The sequence below is a fragment of the Thamnophis elegans genome, chromosome 6 (genome assembly GCF_009769535.1).
Source record: "Thamnophis elegans isolate rThaEle1 chromosome 6, rThaEle1.pri, whole genome shotgun sequence".
Lineage (NCBI taxonomy): Eukaryota > Metazoa > Chordata > Lepidosauria > Squamata > Colubridae > Thamnophis > Thamnophis elegans.
The window spans coordinates 54,897,245-54,920,045 of NC_045546.1; the positions used below are offsets into that span (position 1 = coordinate 54,897,245).

The window sequence follows — 22,801 nt, forward strand, 5'->3', positions numbered from 1 at the left end:
TTGCACTTTATGCAATATAACATTACGTATACAGTATCTGTAATAGAGGAATAATTAAGGAGGGAGAAGGGGAAACAAAGATGATTTGCAAATTGCTTCCTTTTGCTCAAAAACCCAATTATAAGATGCATTTTGTTTTTAAAATGAGCAAGATTCCTTTCTTAAAAGAAAATATTACTGATAGCAAGGTATTTATATAGTAGAGCATAGTTGTGCAAGAGCACATGTGACAATTATGTCACAAAAATACCGCACTGATTTTAATCAATTGCTACAGATTTCAGATTACTTACAAGAATTAAAAAAAAATGCATTAGAATCAACAGGGTGAAAAAAAAAGATATTCCATTTTTATACTCGCTACCTTGAACATACTTCACATTTAATTTCACCCTACTGCCATGGGCACTGTGTTGTTATGACAGCTGATCTACCACTGAATAGCTGTAAAAGAAAATCAACAAAAGATCGCTTCAGTGATTTTCGATGCAATTTATTGGAGCTTGTATCTTGCGGCTGCTGCCACCTGTCGGGGTAATGACACATGATGGGTGATTAAAGTGCAAGTCCTTAAATCAAAGCTGTGCGGATAGTCTGAAGAGGCAGAAAACAACACTTGGAGCTTGTTTATCTCTTACAGTGGGAGGACCTCATTAGGACAAAAACCAAAAAACCAAAACTTTGTGAGACTAACAAGAGCAAATGCTTGTGTCGAGGGGAAATTTTCATGTTTTCAAGGTTTAGCATAAATTTATCTGTAGCTTTTCTCAACATGCACATTACAAAACTACTTATTTGCTATTATGTGCCTGCATGAATTTGATTACCACAAGTGTAGTTCCAAGTGTTTGCCATTTATTTTTATAAAATTGCTGTTTTTAATTTCCACTGGACAGAAATCAAACCTTCCTATTGATATCTTAACCTGCATATGCCTCCAAAAATATATATTAATGAACAATTAGACATTTTTCCAGTTCAGGACAGAATTATAATAAAGAGTGGCATTGGGCAGAACTTCTCAAACAATGTTTTGTGGAAGCTTCTTTCAGATGGCCTATGGAAAAGTTGTAGGACAGAATATCTGTAGGTGTTTTTGTCATTCAGTTTGGTGATAAAGTTTGAAGAATCCATACACACTAGTGGGGGATTAAGGTCTTTCAGATTATGGCACTAAATAGGAACTAAGATTGATTTGCAGTTAAAATGTGACTGGATGTTTGAAAAGAAAGATAGATAAAACAAATTCTGCATTCAGTTAATCATAAAGCTACATTCAAAGGTTTCCACACATATTATGTTCATTCAGTACTATATACCATACACTTTATAGCGAAAACTCCAGCTGATTGGGATCGTAGCATGTTAGATTTTTTTTAAAAAAAAGATGATAAAGCCATTTTATCAGACTTACAGTATACCTGCTGTTCGTTAATTGTTTGCTGATGGTTTGCCAAACATAGATTCTACATAAAAAGTAATTTGATTGTTTAATTGTACTTGCTTATTTTAATTTTACTTATTTTACTATGATTATATCAATATAGGATTTCTAGTTTTAAATTATGGCTTTTGCTTATGTAAGATGATATGCTTATTTTATGCTCTTCCAGATAGAGTAAGTTTTCAACAGTGAAATGAGATAAACCCCTTATTATGCAGCATTTACGTCATCTGTGAGCTATCCTCTAATAAGGAAATTTTGTTTCAAAAACTGAGTATCTGTATTAGCTTTTAAGTCTTGCATCCCACCTTTCCCTACTGAACTTCCCATGCTTGTGAGCATCTATTTTTGCCTTCTTTATCTAGTACATTCTCCGTAACAGTCTCAAATCATAAAATCAAATGACAGGCAGAAGCACAAAAGGCAAGCACAGTAATTCCACTGAGACTGCTCAATTTTTATTTCCCTGTCAGCAAACTTTATTGATAATTTAGTACACTTGTTTCTTAGAAACTCACCTGTGACTGCAAAAAATCTTTGGGTCACTTTTTCACAACACTTGACTTAGCTAGCCTTGCTCAGGTCTATCCAAAATGAATTTTAAAATAGTAAAAACAATCCAGATTACTTTCAGACAGTGACGTGCAGTTACTAGAGGAAGAGGAGGCGGGGCCTCACCAGTCTCCTGAGGAAAAGGAAACTATTTTTAAAATAATTAAAAAGGCCAAGGTAGTTGCTCCCAGACTCTAAGTCACAGTGACTCTGAGTCTGTTTAGTGCTAACTGGAGGAGGAGGCTAGAGAACTATGGGCCTCCTTTGCATAAGGAATTTTTCACCTTTTAAGAGTTAACCAAGGGTTAAAAAGCAAAAAATTCCGTATGCAAATGAGGCACGTGATTCTCCCGCCTCCTCCTGCAGAGGGCACTTTGTTTAGAGCCTATTTTAAAACACTTAAGCAGAGTCATCCACATGGTGACTCTAGCAGCAACTAGCCTAGCCTGCCTGGGCCTGGCTAGACCAAATCTAGCATTTTTGACGCAGCTGGAAGGTATGTGGGTCAAAGGGAGGGGGCAGGGGGGAGGAATTCAATTTATTTATAATGTAAGTAATTGTAATTTGTTTTTATTATGTGTATGTGCGTGTCTGGGGGTGGTGGTTTACCCGCCTCTGCTGGCGCGTGGGCTGGCACAACTATTTTTATTTTCATTTTTCATTTTTATTTTTCATTTTATTTTTTTATTTTTTAAAGCCATGTCGCCTTGGCGCACCATAGAGCGAAACATGTCCTGGTTTGTGGCTGGACGGCATGCACTTTAAAGTGCAAGCATGCCGCCTGGCCACAAACCAGGACATGTTTCGCTGAATGGCTATCCGGCCCGGAAGGCATGCCGGCACTTTAGAGCATGGCCGCCATTCAGTGAAACATGTTTCGCTGAATGGTGGCCGAGCCCTGCCGGCATTCTAAAGTGCCGGCATGCCTTTAAAGTGCCGGCTTGCCTTCCGGGCCGGCTGGCACGAAGGCATGCTGGCACTTCAGAGCTCGGCCGCCATTCAGCGAAACATGTTTCGCTGAATGGCGGCCGAGTCCTGCCTGCCGGCACTCTAAAGTGCCAGCATGCCTTTAAAGTGCCGGCTTGCCTTCTGGGTCGGCCAGCGCAGAAACATGTTTTGCTGAATGGCAGCCGAGCCCTGCCAGCACTTTAAAATGTTGATTGTATTCCTCCTTTGCTAGAGTCTCCAAGCAGTAGCAGACGCTGCAGGAGCGATTGTGGGGAGGCTGCGAGGTCTGGGTGACCCTCGTTCCCCAACTTCTTCCCCGGTGATCCCGAAGGCGCTCTGCATGCACTCAGGAGCCCGTCCCCACCACCCATTTGCGGCTTGGTGCTCCTCTGGCTGGAGTAGCTCGATTGGTGCTCGTTCGGCGCTGCCTCGGCGGCTCCACGTGGGTGCGGCAACCATGGCGGTGGGCACGGAGGGAGGCAGCGGTGGCGCCCTGGCGGCAGGTGAGCGCTCCCCCTGGGAGGGTGGGGGGCTTCAGGGCCAGGGGGAGGGGCACCCGGGGGGTGGGTGGGGTGGGAACTTGTGGAGGGACATGGGGGGAGGTCCTGGGGGGAGGGAGGGGGGCAGGAGGTCCTGCCAAGGGTGGTTATAGATCAGTGATGTGTGGTGAGCTTCATGGCCGGTGAGGGTCCCGCTCTATGGTGGACATGGTGCCAGGGCTTCGGCAGGGCTTTTGCGCTTGCCTCACCGGCCATGAAGCTCACCGCACGTCACTGCTTTCAGATGTACTTAATTTAAACATTGGAAGGCAGGGAAGCTTAGTACCTGAAAATAAGTGCTCCCATGTATAAGCTCTTCAACCAAACAAGGGAAATATCTTTTGCAGATATGTTGGTTTCAAATATAAGCCATTTTTTCAAGTTATTGTAATTTATTTCAAGTTTCTTATGAGCTAAATTGTACTTCTTCATCCACATTAGCTTTTATATTGCTCTATCACAGGTAAAATTTTGTGCTGAGAGCTTCTAATTAGGAAGGAAACAGTGTAGGGTGGGGGTGGGTGAGGCTTGCAAGTTTAAGCTCTGTATTTATTGCTAAGCTCACCACACAGAAAATGATGCCTATAGCACATTCCCCCCCCTGCCTCATTCTGAGCATATGGAAAGTCTACTAGAAAGAGACTCTGCAGACTAGATAAGCATATTATATTGGATTAATTAGCCTAGCAGGATGCATTACACTGGAATAAAGCTTGAAGCTTGCTTCTACTAGCATGTCTATACCACAGGACTGGAGCAGATAAGGCAATAGTACAGTGTTTTTCAACCTTAGCAAGTATAAGATGTGTAGACTTCAATTCCTAGGTACTGGCTGCAGAATTCTGGGAGTTGAAGATCACACATCTTGAACTTGCCAAATACTGTATTGAAAAATACTGCAATAGTATCAGCCGATAAGAATGAAGGTAAAAAGGAATTAGAAACCCTGCAAAAAGGCACAAATGTGAATAAAATATTTCAGCTATCTCACATAATTGCTTATTAGTGTATATTAAACACCATATAGATAAACTTTGTTCTGGCATTCAACTACTATAAACTATTAACTGTCATACACATGTACAATGGGAACAGAAAGAATGTGTGTGCTGCTCAAAATGTATTTGGGTAGTTCCCAAATCTAAATAAAATAATAAAAATGACTCTATATGGAAGGTTGTTTTTATTTTTCTTTCTAAATGCTAAAAAATATGGCATTTATCTATTCAGAACTGCCTTTAACAATTGCTTTGGAAAAATCAGCATCATCCAAATTGTACAAAGTGCAGTAACTTATCTACTCGTATTACATTGGTCAGTTCAAGCTTATCTGGGGGGGGGGGGGTGGTTGCTTCTATTTTATAGTACAAAATAAGTAAATTGGTACATTTTCAGATGTTTCAGATTGCAATTTCCATTATGCTAAATGTGGTAGTTGAATTTACAGAAGCTGTAGCCTAAACATCTGGCAGAAATTAAGTTTTATTACTTTAGGGAAGAATGTACTTGGGGATGATGATTCTGGCATATAAATTAAACTCTTTTTATTTATCAATGAATACAATACAAAGTCTAACCATTGTCTTTCCTTCTTTTGTAATAATGTGAACTTAACGGAATTATAACAGCCCTTTTCAAATAATAGCCAAAATAAAAGAACAATAGCAAAAGCTTTTTTTAGTCTGTGTTCTTTCATTGCTTTACTTATTAGCTGTACAACTTTCTCTGCACCAAGATGATTTGGTGTGTGTTCACACACACACAAGAGATAGAGATAGAGATAGAAATAGAGATAGATAGATAGATAGATAGATAGATAGATAGATAGATAGATAGATAGATAGATAGACAGACAGACAGACAGACAGACAGACAGACAGACAGACTGACTGACTGAATGAATGAAAGAAAGAAAGAAAGAAAGAAAGAAAGAAAGAAAGAAAGAAAGAAAGAAAGAAAATCATAACTGGCAGATTGAATGTTACATTTTTCATGTCTTCAGAGCTCAAGGAAAATTGATTATACAGATTCTTTATTTGAAAAAATTCACTGTGGATTCATTACCAAAAGGGCAGCTTTTGATTAAAAATGTCTAATATTCATTCTGAGACATTTGAAAATTATTCAACTGTTCTCATTTGCTCCCCCTTCCACACTTCCTAAGCAAAAAAATCATTATTTAGGTCAGGGGTATCAAACTCATGTCATCATGGGACATATCTGGACTTTTTCCCCCTTTGCTAAACCAGCCGTGGCCAGCGGATAACGCATCTGTCCTATGGGCTGCAAGTTTGACAGCCCTGATTTAGGTAGTCCCTGTTGTAGCCACACCTGAACTTAAAAATTCTCTTCTGGTTTTGGTCCAAAATACTTTATTTAGGACTGTAGGCTTAAATACAAATCAAAAAGAAAGAAAAGAAAGCAAAATCTCAGAAATTCTACTAAGTATCATTTCATCGTTCAGAAATCTAGTTGTTTACTTTGAATGACCATGCAAATGCACAATTAAGAATGTATGTTTGGAGCTAAGAATCACCACTTTCCAAAGCAACATAAATAAAACCTCATGATTCTGACTTGCAGAATATGGACAGTATAACTGTCATTACAATAAAGTATGAAAGTCAACTGAAATGTAAGCACCTCCGTGAAGGCATTCTGAAGCCCTTTCTCGTGATCTTTATTTAAGCTCTGTTTAACATATATTAGCAACATCAAGATGCCTCTCTGTACTCCAAAAATATAATGTTGAAGAAGCTCGTTGATCTTACAGAAATGTTTCACAGATGTCAACCCTTCCCTTTGCCTACTTACACTTCCTCACCTAAATTGTAACCAAGTGATTCAGCTGCAGCAAGAAGAATGTGCAAGTGTGCCTTAGAATGAATGCAAAATATTTTTTTTCAAATCAGGAGTTGAAAGGTATCCTTTTGCAACTCAATAGTCATTACTATCAGGAAGAATTTCTTACTTTTAACAGTGAGGTACATGGACTTGCTGACGTCAGCCCCCACATCATTGCTGACCTTGCAGAGGTAGTATCCACTATCTTCTTCCAGAACATGCTTGATCAACAAGGAGCCATTTGTCAGAAGCTGGATACGCCCATTCAAGGCAATTGGTTGGAACTGGGGAACTCCAGCACCTAGTGGGATAATAAACAAAATAAATCAGGAGACAAGATGCCTGAAAGAAGTAACTGATTTGATTGTTACTGGAACAAAACTGAAGCGACTTAGAAGTCCTTTTAAGTATATATACACACATACAAACACATACAGTTCATACATATGAAATATGCAAAAGCTTTTCTTAAAATCTCTTGCAGTAATAATTGATAGGGAAGGTAGACCGGGACACACTTCTAAAAATTACTTAAATTAAGAGCCACACTTGTAAATTTAGTAACTGCTAAAATATTCAAAAAGTGCATGCAAGTGTCAGGATATTTAAATACACTTCGTCCTCAAGTTATGACCAGTCCTTTAATGACTGTTCAAAGTTACAATAGCATTGAATAAATGGTGCATGATAGGTTTTCATAGTTGCGCCTATTGCAGTGTCCTCGTGGTCTTGTGATCAAGATTTCTGACATTGCTTTCCAGCTGCCCCAAAACAAAGTCAATGGGAAAGCTGGCAGAAAGTAAAAAGTCACCATCATGTAAGCATCTCCCTTAATAATAGCAACTGACTCTGACAGAAATGCCATCTCTAAGCGATGCAGCTATATGGCATTGCACTTTACAACCTCTTCACTTAGTAATTCTAGTCTCTAGTACCATCATAAGCTAAAGTAAATGTACCCTGCAAAAATTAATAACTTGATCAATTAATTTTATCACTTTTGTTACAAGCAGGAAGTATTTTAGCATGATATATTACAAAGGGTGGGATATTTATATGCATATTTGCTTTTTGCTGTTATCATTGAGGATTAATTGCACAATGTGCAATTAATGTGCAAGACTGGAATTTTCACTTAATTGGAATATCCAGTTAGAAATAATCAAGTATTAGACATAATTTTGCTTATAAACAGAAAAAAATTCTTCTGTTATGCATAACAACTCAATAAATAAAATTACAATCTTAAACCCAGGAATTGCAATAACACTCAGACTTCTTTACCATCTTATAGTGTTTTACAGTACTCTCTGGGTGGTTCACAATGACAGCATATTGCCCCCAATAATCTGGGACCTCATTTTACCACCTCGGAAGGGTGAGTCAACCTATTATCGTTGTATTTTATATGTTTTAACTTCTATGTGGGGACTGCTTGGGTGAGTGAATGAGTATGTCTGATTCGGAGGACCTGCCGGGGAAAGTGGGGGTCATTGGGGTGGTCGGGGGGACCACAAACACGGGAGTGGGCCGGAGCATTACGGTCGTAACGGGAAGGGGTAGATATGGCGGGGACTTTAGGGCTGGCCATTACAGGGGAAGGAGGGTTCGCTACGTCACAGAGATCCCTCCTTCCGGCCCTATGAGTTCCACTCCGAGGCCAGATGGCGCGAGTAATCAGGACCCTGGACTCAGGCTGTTGTCACTAAATGCCAGGTCTGTTGTTCATAAGGCTCCCCTCGTCCGGGACTTAATTTTAGACGAGAGGGCAGACCTGGCATGTATTACTGAAACCTGACTGGGCCCGGAGGGAGGAGTTCCCCTCGTAGAGATGTGCCCAGAAGGATTTCAGGTGCTTCATCAGCCGAGAGCCCAGGGAAGGGGTGGCGGTGTGGCTATCGTTATCCGGGAGTCTTTAGCACCTCGTAGGATCCCTGCTCCGGAGCTTGTCAGGTGTGAGTCCCTGCTGGTGAAGTTGGACCTCAAGGGTCAAGTGGGTCTGCTGTTAACGTACCTGCCTCCCAACTGCATTGCAGCAGCCCTCCCCTCGCTCCTCGAGTCAGTAGCCGAGCTAGCAATTGAGTTCCCCAGGCTTATGGTTCTGGGGGACTTCAATTTGCCTTCGCTCGGTGAACACTCTGATGGAGCGCAGGAGTTCATGGCTTCCATGACAGCCATGGGCTTGACCCAGGTAATTCGGGACCCAACCCATTCAGCGGGTCACATGCTCGACCTCGTATTCCTCTCGGAGCAGTGGATTTGTGATCTTGGTCTGAGGGGTAATGAGATCATACCCCTGTCGTGGTCAGACCACTGCCTACTGAGGCTTGACTTCCGGAGGCCAAACCCCCACTGTAGGGAGGAGGAACCGACCAGGTGGTTCCGCCCCAGGCAACTTATGGACCCTCTGAGGTTCCAGACGGAGCTTGGGGTTATTCCTGATACTCTCGCCCACAGTTCGGCGGAGACTCTGGTTGCCGCCTGGCACTCAGCGGCATCGGAGTCCCTTGACCGGATTGCGCCACTACGGCCCCTCCGGGTCGGCGGATCCCGGAGGCCTCCTTGGTTCACCGAGGAGCTCCGGGAGAAGAAGCGCCGGAGGAGACGCCTAGAGCACCTGTGGAGGTCCGATAAGTCCGAATCGAACCGAGCACTTTTGACAACATGCACCAAGGAATATATCAGGGCATTGAGGACAGAAAAAAGAACATATATTGCCACCTTGGTTGCGTCCGCTGAGTCCCGCCCAGCCGCCCTGTTTAGGATAATCCACTCCCTCCTAAATAGGAGGGATACGGGGGACCCCCTGCAGGGTAAGGCTGAGGATTATGTCCAGTTCTTAGCGGACAAAGTTGCTCGGTTTCGGTCGGACTTGGACTCCACCTTTGCAGATCCAGCCAAGACACAGGGGGATAACTTGGCAGACCATCTCTGGGTTGAGTTTCAGGATGTTGCCTCTGGGGATGTGGACAAGGCCATACGAGCTGTGAGTGCCTCCACCTGTATTCTGGACCCATGTCCCTCCTGGCTGGTTGCCAACAGCAGTGAGGTGACACGAGGCTGGATCCAGGCGGTCGTTACTGCCTCCCTTCGGGAGGGGCACTTCCCCGCCGCACTTAAAGCGGCGGTGGTGAGACCCCTCCTGAAGAAACCATCTTTGGATCCAGCCGTTTTCAACAATTACCGTCCAGTCTCCAACCTCCCCTTTGTTGGGAAGGTTGTTGAGAAGGTGGTGGCCTTCCAGCTCCAACGGTCCTTGGAGGAAGCTAGTTACCTTGACCCCTTCCAGTCCGGCTTCAGACCTGGTTACAGCACAGAAACCACTTTGGTCGCATTGACCGATGATCTCTGGAGAGCCAGGGATGGAGGCTATGCGTCCATCCTGGTTCTCCTTGACCTCTCTGCGGCTTTCGATACCATCGACCATGGTATCCTTCTGCGACGACTGCGGGAGGTGGGGGTGGGAGGCACTGTTTTGCAGTGGTTCTCCTCCTACCTCTTGGACAGGTCGCAGTCGGTGTTGGTGGGGGGGGCAGAGATCGTCCCCGAGGCCCCTAACATATGGGGTGCCGCAGGGTTCGGTCTTTTTCCTCCTACTATTCAACATCTACATGAAACCACTGGGCGAGATCATTCGGAGGCACAGGATAAAATACCACCAATACGCGGACGACACTCAGTTGTATCTGTCCACCCCGTGCCAACTCAATGAAGCGGTGGACGTGATGAACCGGGGTCTTGAGGCTGTTAAGAACTGGATGAGAGCTAACAAACTGGTACTCAATCCGGACAAGACCGAGTGGTTGCTGTGTTTCCCTCCCAATAATTTGGCCAGTGTTCCATCGCTCAGGCTGGGGGGTCAAATTTTACACCCCTCAGACAGGGTTCGCAACTTGGGAGTCCTCCTGGACCCACAGCTGACTCTTGACCATCATTTGTCGGCTGTGACCAGGGGGGCATTTGCCCAGGTTCGCCTGGTGCGCCAGTTGCGACCCTACCTGAACCGGGAGGCCCTCACAACAGTCACTCGAGCCCTTGTGATCTCTAGGCTGGAATACTGCAATGTGCTCTACATGGGGCTGCCCTTGAAGAGCATCCGGCGACTTCAGCTAGTCCAGAATGCGGCCGCGCGAGTGATTGTGGGCACACCGCGGTTCGCCCACATAACACCTATCCTCCGCGAGCTGCGCTGGCTACCTGTTGCTCTCCGGGTGCGCTTCAAGGTGCTACTTACCATCCATAAATCTCTCCATGGTAGTGGATCTGAGTACTTGAGAGACCGCCTCCTGCCGATTACCTCCCTTTGACCGATTAGATCGCACAGATTAGGCCTCCTCCGAGTTCCATCCGCCAGTCAGTGCCGACTGGCGACTACGCGGAGGAGAGCCTTCTCAGTAGCAGCTCCGACCCTTTGGAACGATCTCCCCGTGGAGATTCGCACCCTCACCACCGTCCAGACCTTCCGCACAGCCCTTAAGAACTGGCTATCCCATCAGGCCTGGGGATAAGATTCTAATCCGCCCCACCCGAATGCTGAATGAAAGTTGTGTTTTATTGTTTTATTTTTTATTTATGCACTGTCTTATGTTTTATCTTGCACCCCCCTTCCCATGAACTGTAAGCCGCCCTGAGTCCCCTCAGGGAAAAGGGCAGCCTATAAATAACAAATAAATTCCTAAATTCCTAAATTCCTAAATTGAGATCAGGATCGAACTTCAGGCTATGGGAGAGTTAGCCTGCAATACTGCATGCTAACCATTGCGCCACCAGGTCCATAATATAGAAAGAGATATTCATCTTGTCCTTGACTTCTGAAGGGTCACTTAGCAACTGTACAAAGTTACCTTTCTAGAGCTACTTTTGACCTGGATTCAAAGATGTGTCACTTTTCATCCAAGAAGCTTTTTCAGCTCTGACTTGTCCACCCCAAGGATAAAACACCAGACACAAACTGAGTAATGTGGTATATGCACTACAATGCAATAGACATGTACATATCTGTACATTGGAGAAACAAAACAACCAGTTCATAAATGCATGCATAACGTAAGAGAACAAACCCATCAGGACAACATTAAGCAGTCCATCTGCATTTAAAAGACAAAGGCCACTCTTTTGAAGACAGCAAAGTCCACATTTCAGATAGAGAGTACCCTTGGTTTGAAAGAGGTGTCAAAAAGGCCATCAATGTCAAAATGGAACAGCTCTCTTTCAACAGAGGGGGAGAGATATAACTTCATCTCTCTCTAGTCTATAACATAATCCAAGCAGTTCCAAGAAGGCTCCACACCCATTTACTCTACTTAGGTGACCATGAGGACACAGATAAACCTCCAAATAGCCTCAATGTCTCTGTAAAATAATGCAAATGACCATCTATCTGCAAGGAGTATAAACCCTTCCATTCCCCATCATCTAGTCAGTGCTTAAGAAACTTCTTGGATGAGAAGTGAAACGTCTTCAAAGAAAAAATAAGGAAGTCCAGTTGCCTCTTGAAAAAGCACCTTTGGGACAACCTGTATGACTAAGAATCTCCATAGACACCTGGATTCAAAGTTCTAACACCTGCCAACCCCCATGTTCATGTGATTGCTGTTTGGGCACTGGCAATTGGCCTGCATTTCTGTATCCCATTGGTAACGTGACCACAATTTACGTTTTTTCCCAGAAACAAGTATTTACTTTCAGTTTCTCACCAAAAATGTCCATTGTGGACAATGGATTTGCTTAACAATCATGATGATTCACTTAATGATTGCTGCAGAAAAGCTGGCAAAATTGGGCATAGTCACATTGTGACTTGGCACAACTTATAACTGTAATACTGGGCTCAATCATGTTCATAAGTTGAGTACTACCTGTACAAATATTATGTTTATCAACTGGGAGTGCAAATGAGGTACAGCTTTAATGGTAGTAGCCTGGTAATTAATTTACTATGGAACGAAAGTGTACCCCAAGTTATAGCTTTGAAAAGACAACAGAAGATTTTGCCTTATCCCCATTGTAGTATGGCACCAAATTTAAAATCAAAGCATTCTGGAATGATTTCTGTTTATCAAACAAGAACCTAGCAGATATGATACGATATTACGCTACTCTACTTAATCTAGAGGTCCATAATCTTTTTTCAAATTAAAAGATACATGGCATTTTTCAGTGCTGCATCAGGGGTCCAATCCCCAAGAGAAAGAGGTGGATAGTACTAAAATAAACATGAATTGTCAGTTAGTATGACTTTTTCCCTAAATATTTAATATTGCCCCACTTTTGCTGCATAACAATTTGGGTAGAAACCTTGAGAGAAGTTTTAGGACTGCTGGAGTTATGTCCGTATGTTATATTCCAAGTGCATTCTTAGCATATGTCTATACGTAGATGATGATGATTTTTTTTAGAATATCTTGACTCCAGAATGACTTTGACTAACTTATGTTGAAAAATAGAAAATTAATAAAAAAAGCAGCAAAGTGTCCCAGCAAACACATTATATACCATACCATTTGTTTAAACAACCAGAGCTCCACAAGATTCCTGCCACTAGGCATGTGAGACCAAGTACTTTCAGCCACTTTGGGACTGGATCTGGAACTGATCTCACAATATTGGCTGGTTTGAGAAGCTGTGTCAAATTATTCTGCTGTGCTCTAGTTTATTTAAAACCAGCAGTGTTTTCTCTGAACTGTAGTGAATTTGATAAGCTTGTGGGTAGTCTACTTCCCCCCCGTACATTCCCCTACTAACCCATTCACAGGACTTTTGCCTCACTTCTCACAGGACTTTTGCCCCACCTATTCCAGGACTCAAGCTGGCTATTGCTTCCGGGCACGTACACACATAAAGGCTCAGATTCTCCTTTTGAAGCCTAATTGCGCCATAATTTTAAAGTATCTCCTCCATTTGATAGGCATTGCAAATTGCAACCAAGATTAGAAGGTTGCCAACTTGAAAAAACGCTGACATTCTATCATTCTATTTCTCACACCACAAAATATTTTAGATGCAAGACGGGATGGTAATTTGGCAGTTGGAAAACCTTTGTGTGTTTTAGCAAATACACAAATACACAAATACATGAACTAGATAATATGGAGGTACGGATATTTGTTTTGTTTCTGTGTAGAGTAGGGCTAAGAAGAATAGTGATAGCTCATGAGTCAAGTAACTGGTTGATATGCAAAACACTCTCCCTATTACTGATAGTTTTCTGTACTTCAAGGTCAGCAAAAGTGAGGAACACTGAAGGAAGGGTTAAACTTTTTATGGTAGTTATGTACATTTGTAAATGAAATGGGACTGCTCACTAGCATCTGTACAATATTTGAATTTGTGATCATCTTCAGGATATTTATACTATAGGTAATCCTTGGCTTACAATATCAATTGGGGCTGGAATTGCTGCCATTAAGCAATGTAGTTGTAAAGTTCAATGTCACCTGACTGCATCACTTGCAATGGCAATGCTAGCAATCTCAGTTGCCCTCCTTGAACAAAGACCATGGGGGCGGTTAAGCAAGGAACCATATGTCTGCAACTTCTGACTTCATGATGATTTTCCCATTGACGTTGTAGGAAACTGATAGGGAAATTGCAGCTGGAAATTGAAATCACATAGCCATAACTAACTGCTATGTCAGTCATAACTCGACATCAAGCACCTAGATTGTGATCACATAACCAAGAGGATGCTGTAACAGCCAGAACTACAAGAATCCTTCATAAGCATTATTCATTCACTGCCGGTATAATTTTTAATGGTTGTAACCCAAAGGCTACCTGTAACAAGAACTCATATCATCTCCCTTATTTTATTTGACTACATTATTTTATTAAATAGTAATGAAGAGAAATAATAGGTATTGTCAAGCCCCTAGGCAAGATTAAGAAAAAGACTAAACATAATTTTGAATAAGGTATTTTTAACATTACCATTTAACATTGGGGTATCTTGGAATTCAATTCTCATCTATAGTGAGACTGAGTCTCTTTGAATGACTTGAAATGCTTCTTCTTAGTTTTCTTGCTACTAGGGTAGTTTCCATTTACAAAATAAGCTGCTAACAAACTCCTCTTCTACCTTTTGATTATGCTTATCCTGCCTCCATTACTTTTCCAGCCTCCCTAGAATCTGTCACAGCTGCAATACTAACAAAATGAACATTGCATAATAAATGCACAATAATTATTTGAATTACACCATAATGAGCATTGTTAGAGGAAATACCTTTGGAGTATTTCCAGACAATGGTAGGAACAGGGTAGCCTTCTGCAGAGCAGTTCAGGATCACAGCTTTTCCATAAATCCCATCTTGATCAACTGGCTGAACCACAAATCTGGGGGGAACTAAAAGAAAACAAAGAAAGTAGGATATAATTAGGTTATCACTTTAACTATAATTAGACTACTAACCATGTTTTTTTCTTAATAATTTCTATTGATCCTCAATCAAAACATTGTTTGGCAAATGATATTACAAACATATTTGACAATAAAAAGCCTGATAGTAAGTAAGAACTGCAATACTCAGTGGAATGCATTAATGACCATATTAAATAATATGCCCACACCCGATAGGTCCAGAGGTCTCTGTTATAGCAAGGGAGGAAATCAATGGTGTTTATTATAATTTTCTGTGGTTTCCTAATAAACCTTTTGTACAATTGCTTTTTTTAAATCTAAGAATGCAGCCACCTGCTTGCAGAGCTCTGGCTTTCATCTCCATCTTTCTTTAGTTGTTTACCATAGATATAGCAAGAACATACATCTTAATGTTATACTCTGAGGCATTTAATTCTTCAGAGCATAACATGGTGTAGGACATAGTTATAGTTGAGATGTTAAAAAAAAGTTAATGTCTCAACAGAATTGTAAATTATAAATAGTTGAATTTACAGTATCCTTAAATACCCATATAGTGACTAATGAACTATAAAGGCTTATGGTAGCCTTGTGTATAAATGCAGAAAACAATTTTCAAATGCTTTTGTACATAGAGATTGATTCTTTAAAAAGAGAAAAAATTAATATCCTGAAAAGGGAGAATACGGTAGGTTCTTGCTGAACCGATTTTCTGTCTCCATTGAAATTAGGGAAACAATTATGGGTGAACATAAGGAAGATACTTTATTTTTGCAATGGAATTGTTGCACAAATGCAATAAATTAATGGACCAAGACAGCCTTTTTAGAAAGCAACCATTAGTATTTTTTGATTACATGTTCAAATTTAGCATTCTCTTGGACAGAAAGGTTTTGGTGTTCTCATTTTCTCTGGGGTTTCACTGGAAACATTAAAATGAATGTAAAGTAAATGATGCAATTTAGAATGTTTGTTTTTTGTTGTTAAAATACTAGTACCATGTATTGGGGTGCTGCAAATCTAAATTAATAAAAGAAATTTCATTATTCAAAACAAGTCTTATAAAATGTTAGCATAAGTAAGAAGTCACTTTTGCTGGTTTAAGAAAACTCTTTGTTATAAATTGTCATGAGCAAGCTATAAAAAATTTGGCTGATCTCAAAAACTGAGCAGAGTTGGATCTGGTTTATATTAAAATGAGACACCACCAAGAAAAAAATAGACCACTGGGTTTCCAAAGGCAGCAATTGGAATACTTCTTCAATGCTACCAAAGATGACATGGAGAATCTGACCCTGTTGTTAGTTCCTCTAACCCCCATACCTTTTACCTTAAGCTGTCTACCGTGGACCTTATGCATTTCTTAAGAGGTCCCTAAGGGGGCATGCATAAGCGCACCAGCATACTTACCATCACTGTCCTACTGTCCCAGTTATATGGACTATTTTTATGTTTTTATGGCTATGTTTTGCTTATTTATATCCATTTATTTGTGCCGTTTTTTTTCATGTGTTTTCATACTTGTTTGTTGACAAAGAAAGAAAGAGAGAGAGAGAGAAGAAAGAAAGAAGGAAGGAAGGAAGGAAAGAAAGAAAGAAAGAAAGAAAGAAAGAGAAAGGAAGGAAGGAAGGAAGGAAGGAAGGAAGGAAGGAAGGAAGGAAGGAAGGAAGGAAGGATATCTTAAGCTCAACTTGTGGTGGGCACATGACTGAAGGAAAAAGTCTGGCTGAGCTTCAGGGGTATGGAAAGTGCTTGGGAGGAGGCATGGGCTTGTTTTCCATGTCTTCTTCTCTAACAAGCATTTTATACTTGTAGATTGCCTCTTAAATACTTGTATATTTTCTTAGGACCATGCAGTCACTATACCATGCACAGTTTCTTTAAAGAGATGTCAACATCTGCTCCAAGGCACTTCTCCAGCTTTGAATCTGAAGCACAGTACATCCCTATTAAACTTGAAGGATACTCTCTGGAACAAAAGGAATACCTCTCCCATTTCTTCCTTTTTGGAATGGATGCATTTTTTCCCATGAAACATCATTCCAGTATATTTTATTCTCACAGAAAAGTTTTTCAGCCATGTAACAAGCAAACTCTTAAAAGTTTCATGGTTTATCTGCAGCCCACTGCCTAGTTCAACGATTGTTCTTTGCTTCTACTTCAAATAAAAAAGCCTATAATTTGAGATCAGAGTACTTTAAAAGACCACTTGGATTTTTTGGATTTTTGGATTTTTAACAAGGAAAGGAGATGGTGACAGCACAAATATATATAAAAAAAATCTGGGCAAATCTTACACCCAGATCAACAATGCTCATTTCCTTCATCTCATACCCCTCCCTATGACTCATTGACCAATCAGAACTGTTTTGGGAGCAAGGGCTCTTTGACACAGAATTGCTGGCCTTCCACAGCTGTTGCTATTTGCCATTGATATCTTTTAATTCATATCCCATGTCAAAATGGGATGGGGAAGGCTGTGCTATCATAGATTCATTGAGATTGCCAATGGGAACTTGAGCAGATCCTTGCCCTTGATTGTGTTATTGCCAGCACTGCCATTGAGTCATTGTAGGTTGTCTTTCTGGCAATATTTGTTTAAGGAGAAGCAGGAAAATTTCACTTTCAAACCAGAATAATGAAATATAACTCCTGGCAGTCTAAGTTAAAGAAAGGAGATGACACAGAGGTGGTATCATGAGAACAATCTACCTGATAAAAGTTGTTTTTAACAACATTTTTTTAAAGCTATTACATAAATGATTTCTCAAAATGTAACTACTATTAAAATCACTTTGGTTAACCTTGTCTTTCATAAATGTACACATTTTTGTGTAGACCTCTGAATAAAGGATGGAGTAGTAAACTTAATCCATTCTTTTCCTTTACCTCTACTAAGGTAAATTTTAATGGATTGTAGTATTTCACTCCCACTGCATCAGAAACCTCTCTTATTTTTAAATATACGAAGTATATGCTTCATGAATATGGATTAGTCTGCTTCTTCTATTTTGTTTGAATAATTTTGTTCTGTTCTTCCTTTCCCCTTTTACTAAACTTTGGAAATTTGGTTCTAATGACAAATAAATGAAACTATATATTTCACAAGTTTATTTCAGTACTGCTCTTTTAACTGTTTAACATCCTCAAGATTAATGGCCAACTTACTTTTTATATGACATATTTTCCTTACCTTTATAAGAGCCTTCAGAACTCTTTGTCAGGCTACCTAGTTCAGACTCAGCAGAAGCTATTTGATGCACCATGGCTGGATAACAATTACTGTTGCAGATACCTCATTGTAAGAAATGTTTGCCTTTATCAATGTAAGAGCATTTGTCCTGCCTTATACTCATTGCAGTTTAAATCTGCTACTTCTTTGTTCTGATTTTCTCACCAATTTTTGATTTTGTTGTTTGTTGGCATAAAAGGCATCCTGCTTTGGGAAAATCTAACTTCCAATTTAACTCCTACACTCTGGAATACTTTTCATTAGACATTTAATTATCAGGTAATGTAAAATATCCAAGAGGTATAATAGGAAAAGCTTATTTCCATTATCCATGTTTTAAAAGTAAACATAGGGATAGCCTTATTTAAGTTATATTTCATTTATATATGTAAAATAAATACGCTAAACATTATATTAATTTATTAGCTCCAGCAATCTATGGTATATAGTAATCCCATGAAAACAGATTGTTTAGTTACTTCCCAATAAACAGTAATAGCCTAAGATAAATCTGACACTACTTATTACTTCCATCATTATCTATGCTTTTTTCCAGTTGCATAAATAAATAAACAAATATAGTACAAAACATTTTTTTTAAAAGATATTTTCTTCAAATACAGATTTCTTATAAAAAAGACAAAAATATTTTTGGCATCTTATGATTTTATAATGCTATATTTTTATGGTAGTTAAACCCTATTATTTATCTTAATAATTTTTCAAACATTCTCATTTTTACAAAGCTTAAAATATTCCCTAATTATTTCATATCCTATATTAAAATAAATGTTTTTAAGACCTTCATAGTAAGATTTATTTGAAATTTAGTTCAAAAGGTTTAAGACTACCCATTTGAATGGGTAGTCCTCGACTTATGACCACAATTGAAATAAAAACCTCAGTCTTTAAGCAATATAATCATCAGTGAGTCATCATCAGACCAAACCCAATTTTACCATCTTTTTTGCTGCCATTGCTAAGTGAATCTGGCTTCCACATTGATTTTGTTTGTTGGAAGCTGGCTGTGAAGGTCACATGACCTTGGGACACTGAAATTGTTGTAAATACACGCCCGTTGCCAAGTGCCTAAATCTCAGTCCGGAGACTGTGGTGATGTTGCTATGGTCGTAAGTGTGAAAACCAGTCATAAGTAACATTTTTCAGCCCTATTACAACTTCAGGCAATTGCTAAATGAATGTTTATAAGTCAAGGACATCTACAGTCCAGACTTCCGTTAATTCATTTCCATTGTGGATTTTAATTTTTTATCTAGAAATGTTGTAAATTGCTCAAGCAAATTCTGCTGCAATAGAGAGAGCAACAATAAATATATGCTATGGCTAGCTATTATCCTCAGTTAGAAGCTTCATAATCATCAGAATATATTCATGACATTTACGTAACAGTCCATGTATTGTATATTTGAGAAAGTTTTGTATAAATTTAGACTAAGTTGAATTTAAATAAAGCATAGATATGAAAAATTGCATAGGAAAAATGTATTACAGATAGTTATATTGCTTATGAAAATATGTACAAATGTGTATAACAGCAACTGCATTTTTGTTGATTTATTTAAAATAAATTATTAGTTATGAAAAAGACAGAAGAGCAGGATAATACCTACTGACTGGTAGTGCTAGGAGCCTCTGTCTGGACGCACCTGGATTTGACTCACAGGCTGCCAGCTGAGAAACATCACCTTAGCATCACAGTGATAGGAGACACCTTCTTAGTAGCTGAGCAACTGATATTTCCAAAACATAAGGCAAGACAGTAATAATCCTTTATTGTATCAGAATTATACAGCTTGCTTATCAATTAGCATAATTTGTTATTTAAAATGGACAGGCTCAAAGCTAAAATGCTACAAAATAATTAATCATATTTCAAATTCTTTCAATTCACCCTAAAGATTTTCTATATATTGAAAGTTGCAATTTCCAAGTGTAAGAACAGACATTTCCTGACCATTGATTGCATTCACTTGTAACATGTTCAGACAAAAGAAATGTGCAATTATTATGGTATATGTGAGAAGACAAAAGAGCAATTATTATACACTCCAGTAGCCTTTAGTTCCATCACAATTGGCGTTTGATAATATTATTGATGATACTATTGCCACCATTATATTTACCTCTAACAATTAATTGGCTTTGGTGCTCCACAGCTGCTGCGTCATTTCTTGCTATACAGGTATAGTTTCCATTGTGCATAAGGGAAAGATTAGAAATCCTTAAGGAGCTGGTGAAGTCAATGTTGTCAATGGTCACCCCAAGACTGGCTGGGATTGGCCTACCGTCCTTCTGCCAGGTGATTGTAATAGGCAAGTCCCCTGAGACCACAACGCATGGAATGAAGACTCGCTGGCCAATAGAGAACCTTGGAAATTCAAAGGGCTGGATAAAAGGTGGCACTGGAACAAAATAGAGCAAATATGTTGGTCAAAAAAGCATGACTATAAAGATTATCAGAAGAAAATATTTCATCTGTAAGACACCTAGCATGTATTAGAGAAAGCCGTAACAAATAATTATTAATTGTCAAATCTTTACCAATAAAGTGCTGGTGTAAGAGCTGAAGCTGGCAATGGAGGAACATAAATTCTCAGGTTAGACACGACTTTTGTATAAACACATCTCATCTGACCAAGACCTTTAAACAAACTGGTAAGAAACTTACCTTAGAAAGGAAAAAAGCAACACTTTGAGCACTCTACTCTGTGTTAAGGCTTCTTCTTTGTTTGTTGGTTTGTTTCTTTGTTTTTGCCTGCAATAAAAATTCTAATCCAGCTGAGCTGGGGATGAGGGGTTTCTGCCCTATTAAGCTAATTGTTGAATAGGGAGTTCTGTGTACAATAACTAACTGCAAAGTGTTAACTTTTCTGAGTCAAGATTTCAGCTAGGACATTTAGTGATCAATAAGCATGAAGGGCATTGTCTAGAAAAAGTTGATTAAAATCAGGTATAAATCATAGGTGACTTCTCAATATTGTACACAACATAGTATGAATAGAAGTTTTAGCAATTATTTTTGAGGTCAGAATTTCTATAATCAACCAATGAGGTCCTAAGACCCTCTGAGAGTAAGACTTGCCCCACTGAAGTTATCTGTCTGATGTGACAACAGTAGTTTTTATGTACTTTTCAAAGCTCTCATGACTGGAAATTCATGCTGAGATGGCATGCAACCTGAAATGCCAAGTTACATTTAACATCTCCATTGCGTTTATTTTTGACAGACAATTTTGGGACGGTTCAGAGAGAAATATATTCAAATACATGTAAGCCAGACCATAATCTATGGTAGGTGCTTATCGCCTTCATTCCCAATTTTACAAGCAGTTTTAAATTACATGCATGTTTTACCTTTCACTGTCACATGTACACTCTGGCTGGTGGACAGTTGGGGCTGAACCAGAACATTGCATGTGTATTCCCCCTCATCCACCTCCTTCTGCACATCTGAGAGCTTCAGTGTTCCATTGTTTTCAAAGGCTACTTGACGATGATTAAAAGGGAGCAAATTAGAATTCTTATACCACTTGATTGAGTAATAAGGGTAACCAATGACACGACAGTGAATGAAGGTATCCCGCCCTGCTATTGCTGTAATATTTTTCATTGGCCGAATGCTGGCTGGTCCTGTAAAGATAAAAGCAAGCTCTTGAAAATAATGTAGAGGTATAATTAGTTAAGAAAATATTGTTTTCTTTTAAATATATAATTCTTTTAGATTTTGAAAACTGCAGCTTACTATAGTTCCCTCCACTCTTTTAACTTCACAGAGCAACATAAGGGGCTCTTCCTACTTGTTTTGCACTTTTCAATTATTCTCTTCCTACAACAGCCTTATTAATTAATGAATTAATTAAACTACACATTTGGATCACTAAACCTTTATGATTAAAATCTGTGTTGAATTACAAATTAAAAGCTAGAGTAATTTCAGTTAATGCCAGATAAGACAAGACAGATAGAAACAGTGGCCTGACAATTCTAAAATTAGGGTGAATAGTTATATACAACTGTTTCTAACCTGTTGTATTCCAGAGGTTTCAGTTGAAAATTTATATCACCCTCAGTCAGCAGCTCAATGGGTGTGTGTATTCTAAGTGAAGAGGTATACTCTGTTACATCTGGCAGGATGAGGATTGAATTACAGATATAAACTGCAATATTCTTAACCTGGATACTTACAATGAATGTTAAGGTCTTAAAGGAAAAAAAAGTCACGCAAGCAAAACAAATTCTATAGTAAGTTAAAAATAGCTGAATTGATTAGTATGTACAACATACATTCACAGTATGTTCTGTTCTTATTTTGTATAATGGGCTGTCAGTGCAATCTGACACACATTTACTCAGAAGTAAGCCCTCTCAGTGATGCTTACTCTGAGGAAGCTGTCCTTAGCATTATAGTCTTATACCATTATTCCTTTATGGGAGATAGCATTGGAAAAAAATTCTTAGCATTCTATATATAGCAAAGTTCATACATGCATTTATTTTTATTTTACTATATTGAGGTTTATTTTTTATTTTTTTTGGAGGAGCTGATTTGACAAGCACCTCTTACGTTTATTCGAGCCTGGTAGAGGACGACTCCAGCTGAGTTGTTGGCAGTACAACGATATACTCCGCCATCTCGGACCTGAGTACTGGAGATGTTTAGGTAGCTGACTACATTCCCCTCAGAGGTGATGATCTGACTAATACGGTGGTTCCCATCTTTAATTATGGGATTTTCATCCAAAGTCCATGTGATGGTAGGAAGAGGAGTTCCTTTCACGTTGCACATCAAAGATACACCCTCTCCTGGGCTTACCACTTTCTCACTGAAGGCTGAAATTATTTTAGGAGTTCCATCTGTAGAA

At 39.6% G+C, this 22,801-nt stretch overlaps 1 protein-coding gene across 1 annotated transcript in view; it reads right to left on the reverse strand.

Annotated features, from left to right (window-relative positions):
• Window positions 1-22,801, reverse strand: part of DSCAM (DS cell adhesion molecule) — a 320,316-nt gene that overhangs the window by 142,009 nt on the left and 155,506 nt on the right. Inside the window, 5 exon segments of the mRNA XM_032219921.1 lie at window positions 6,455-6,628; window positions 14,552-14,671; window positions 20,063-20,341; window positions 21,294-21,569; window positions 22,497-22,793. Of these exon segments, the coding sequence (XP_032075812.1) occupies window positions 6,455-6,628; window positions 14,552-14,671; window positions 20,063-20,341; window positions 21,294-21,569; window positions 22,497-22,793 (1,146 nt within the window).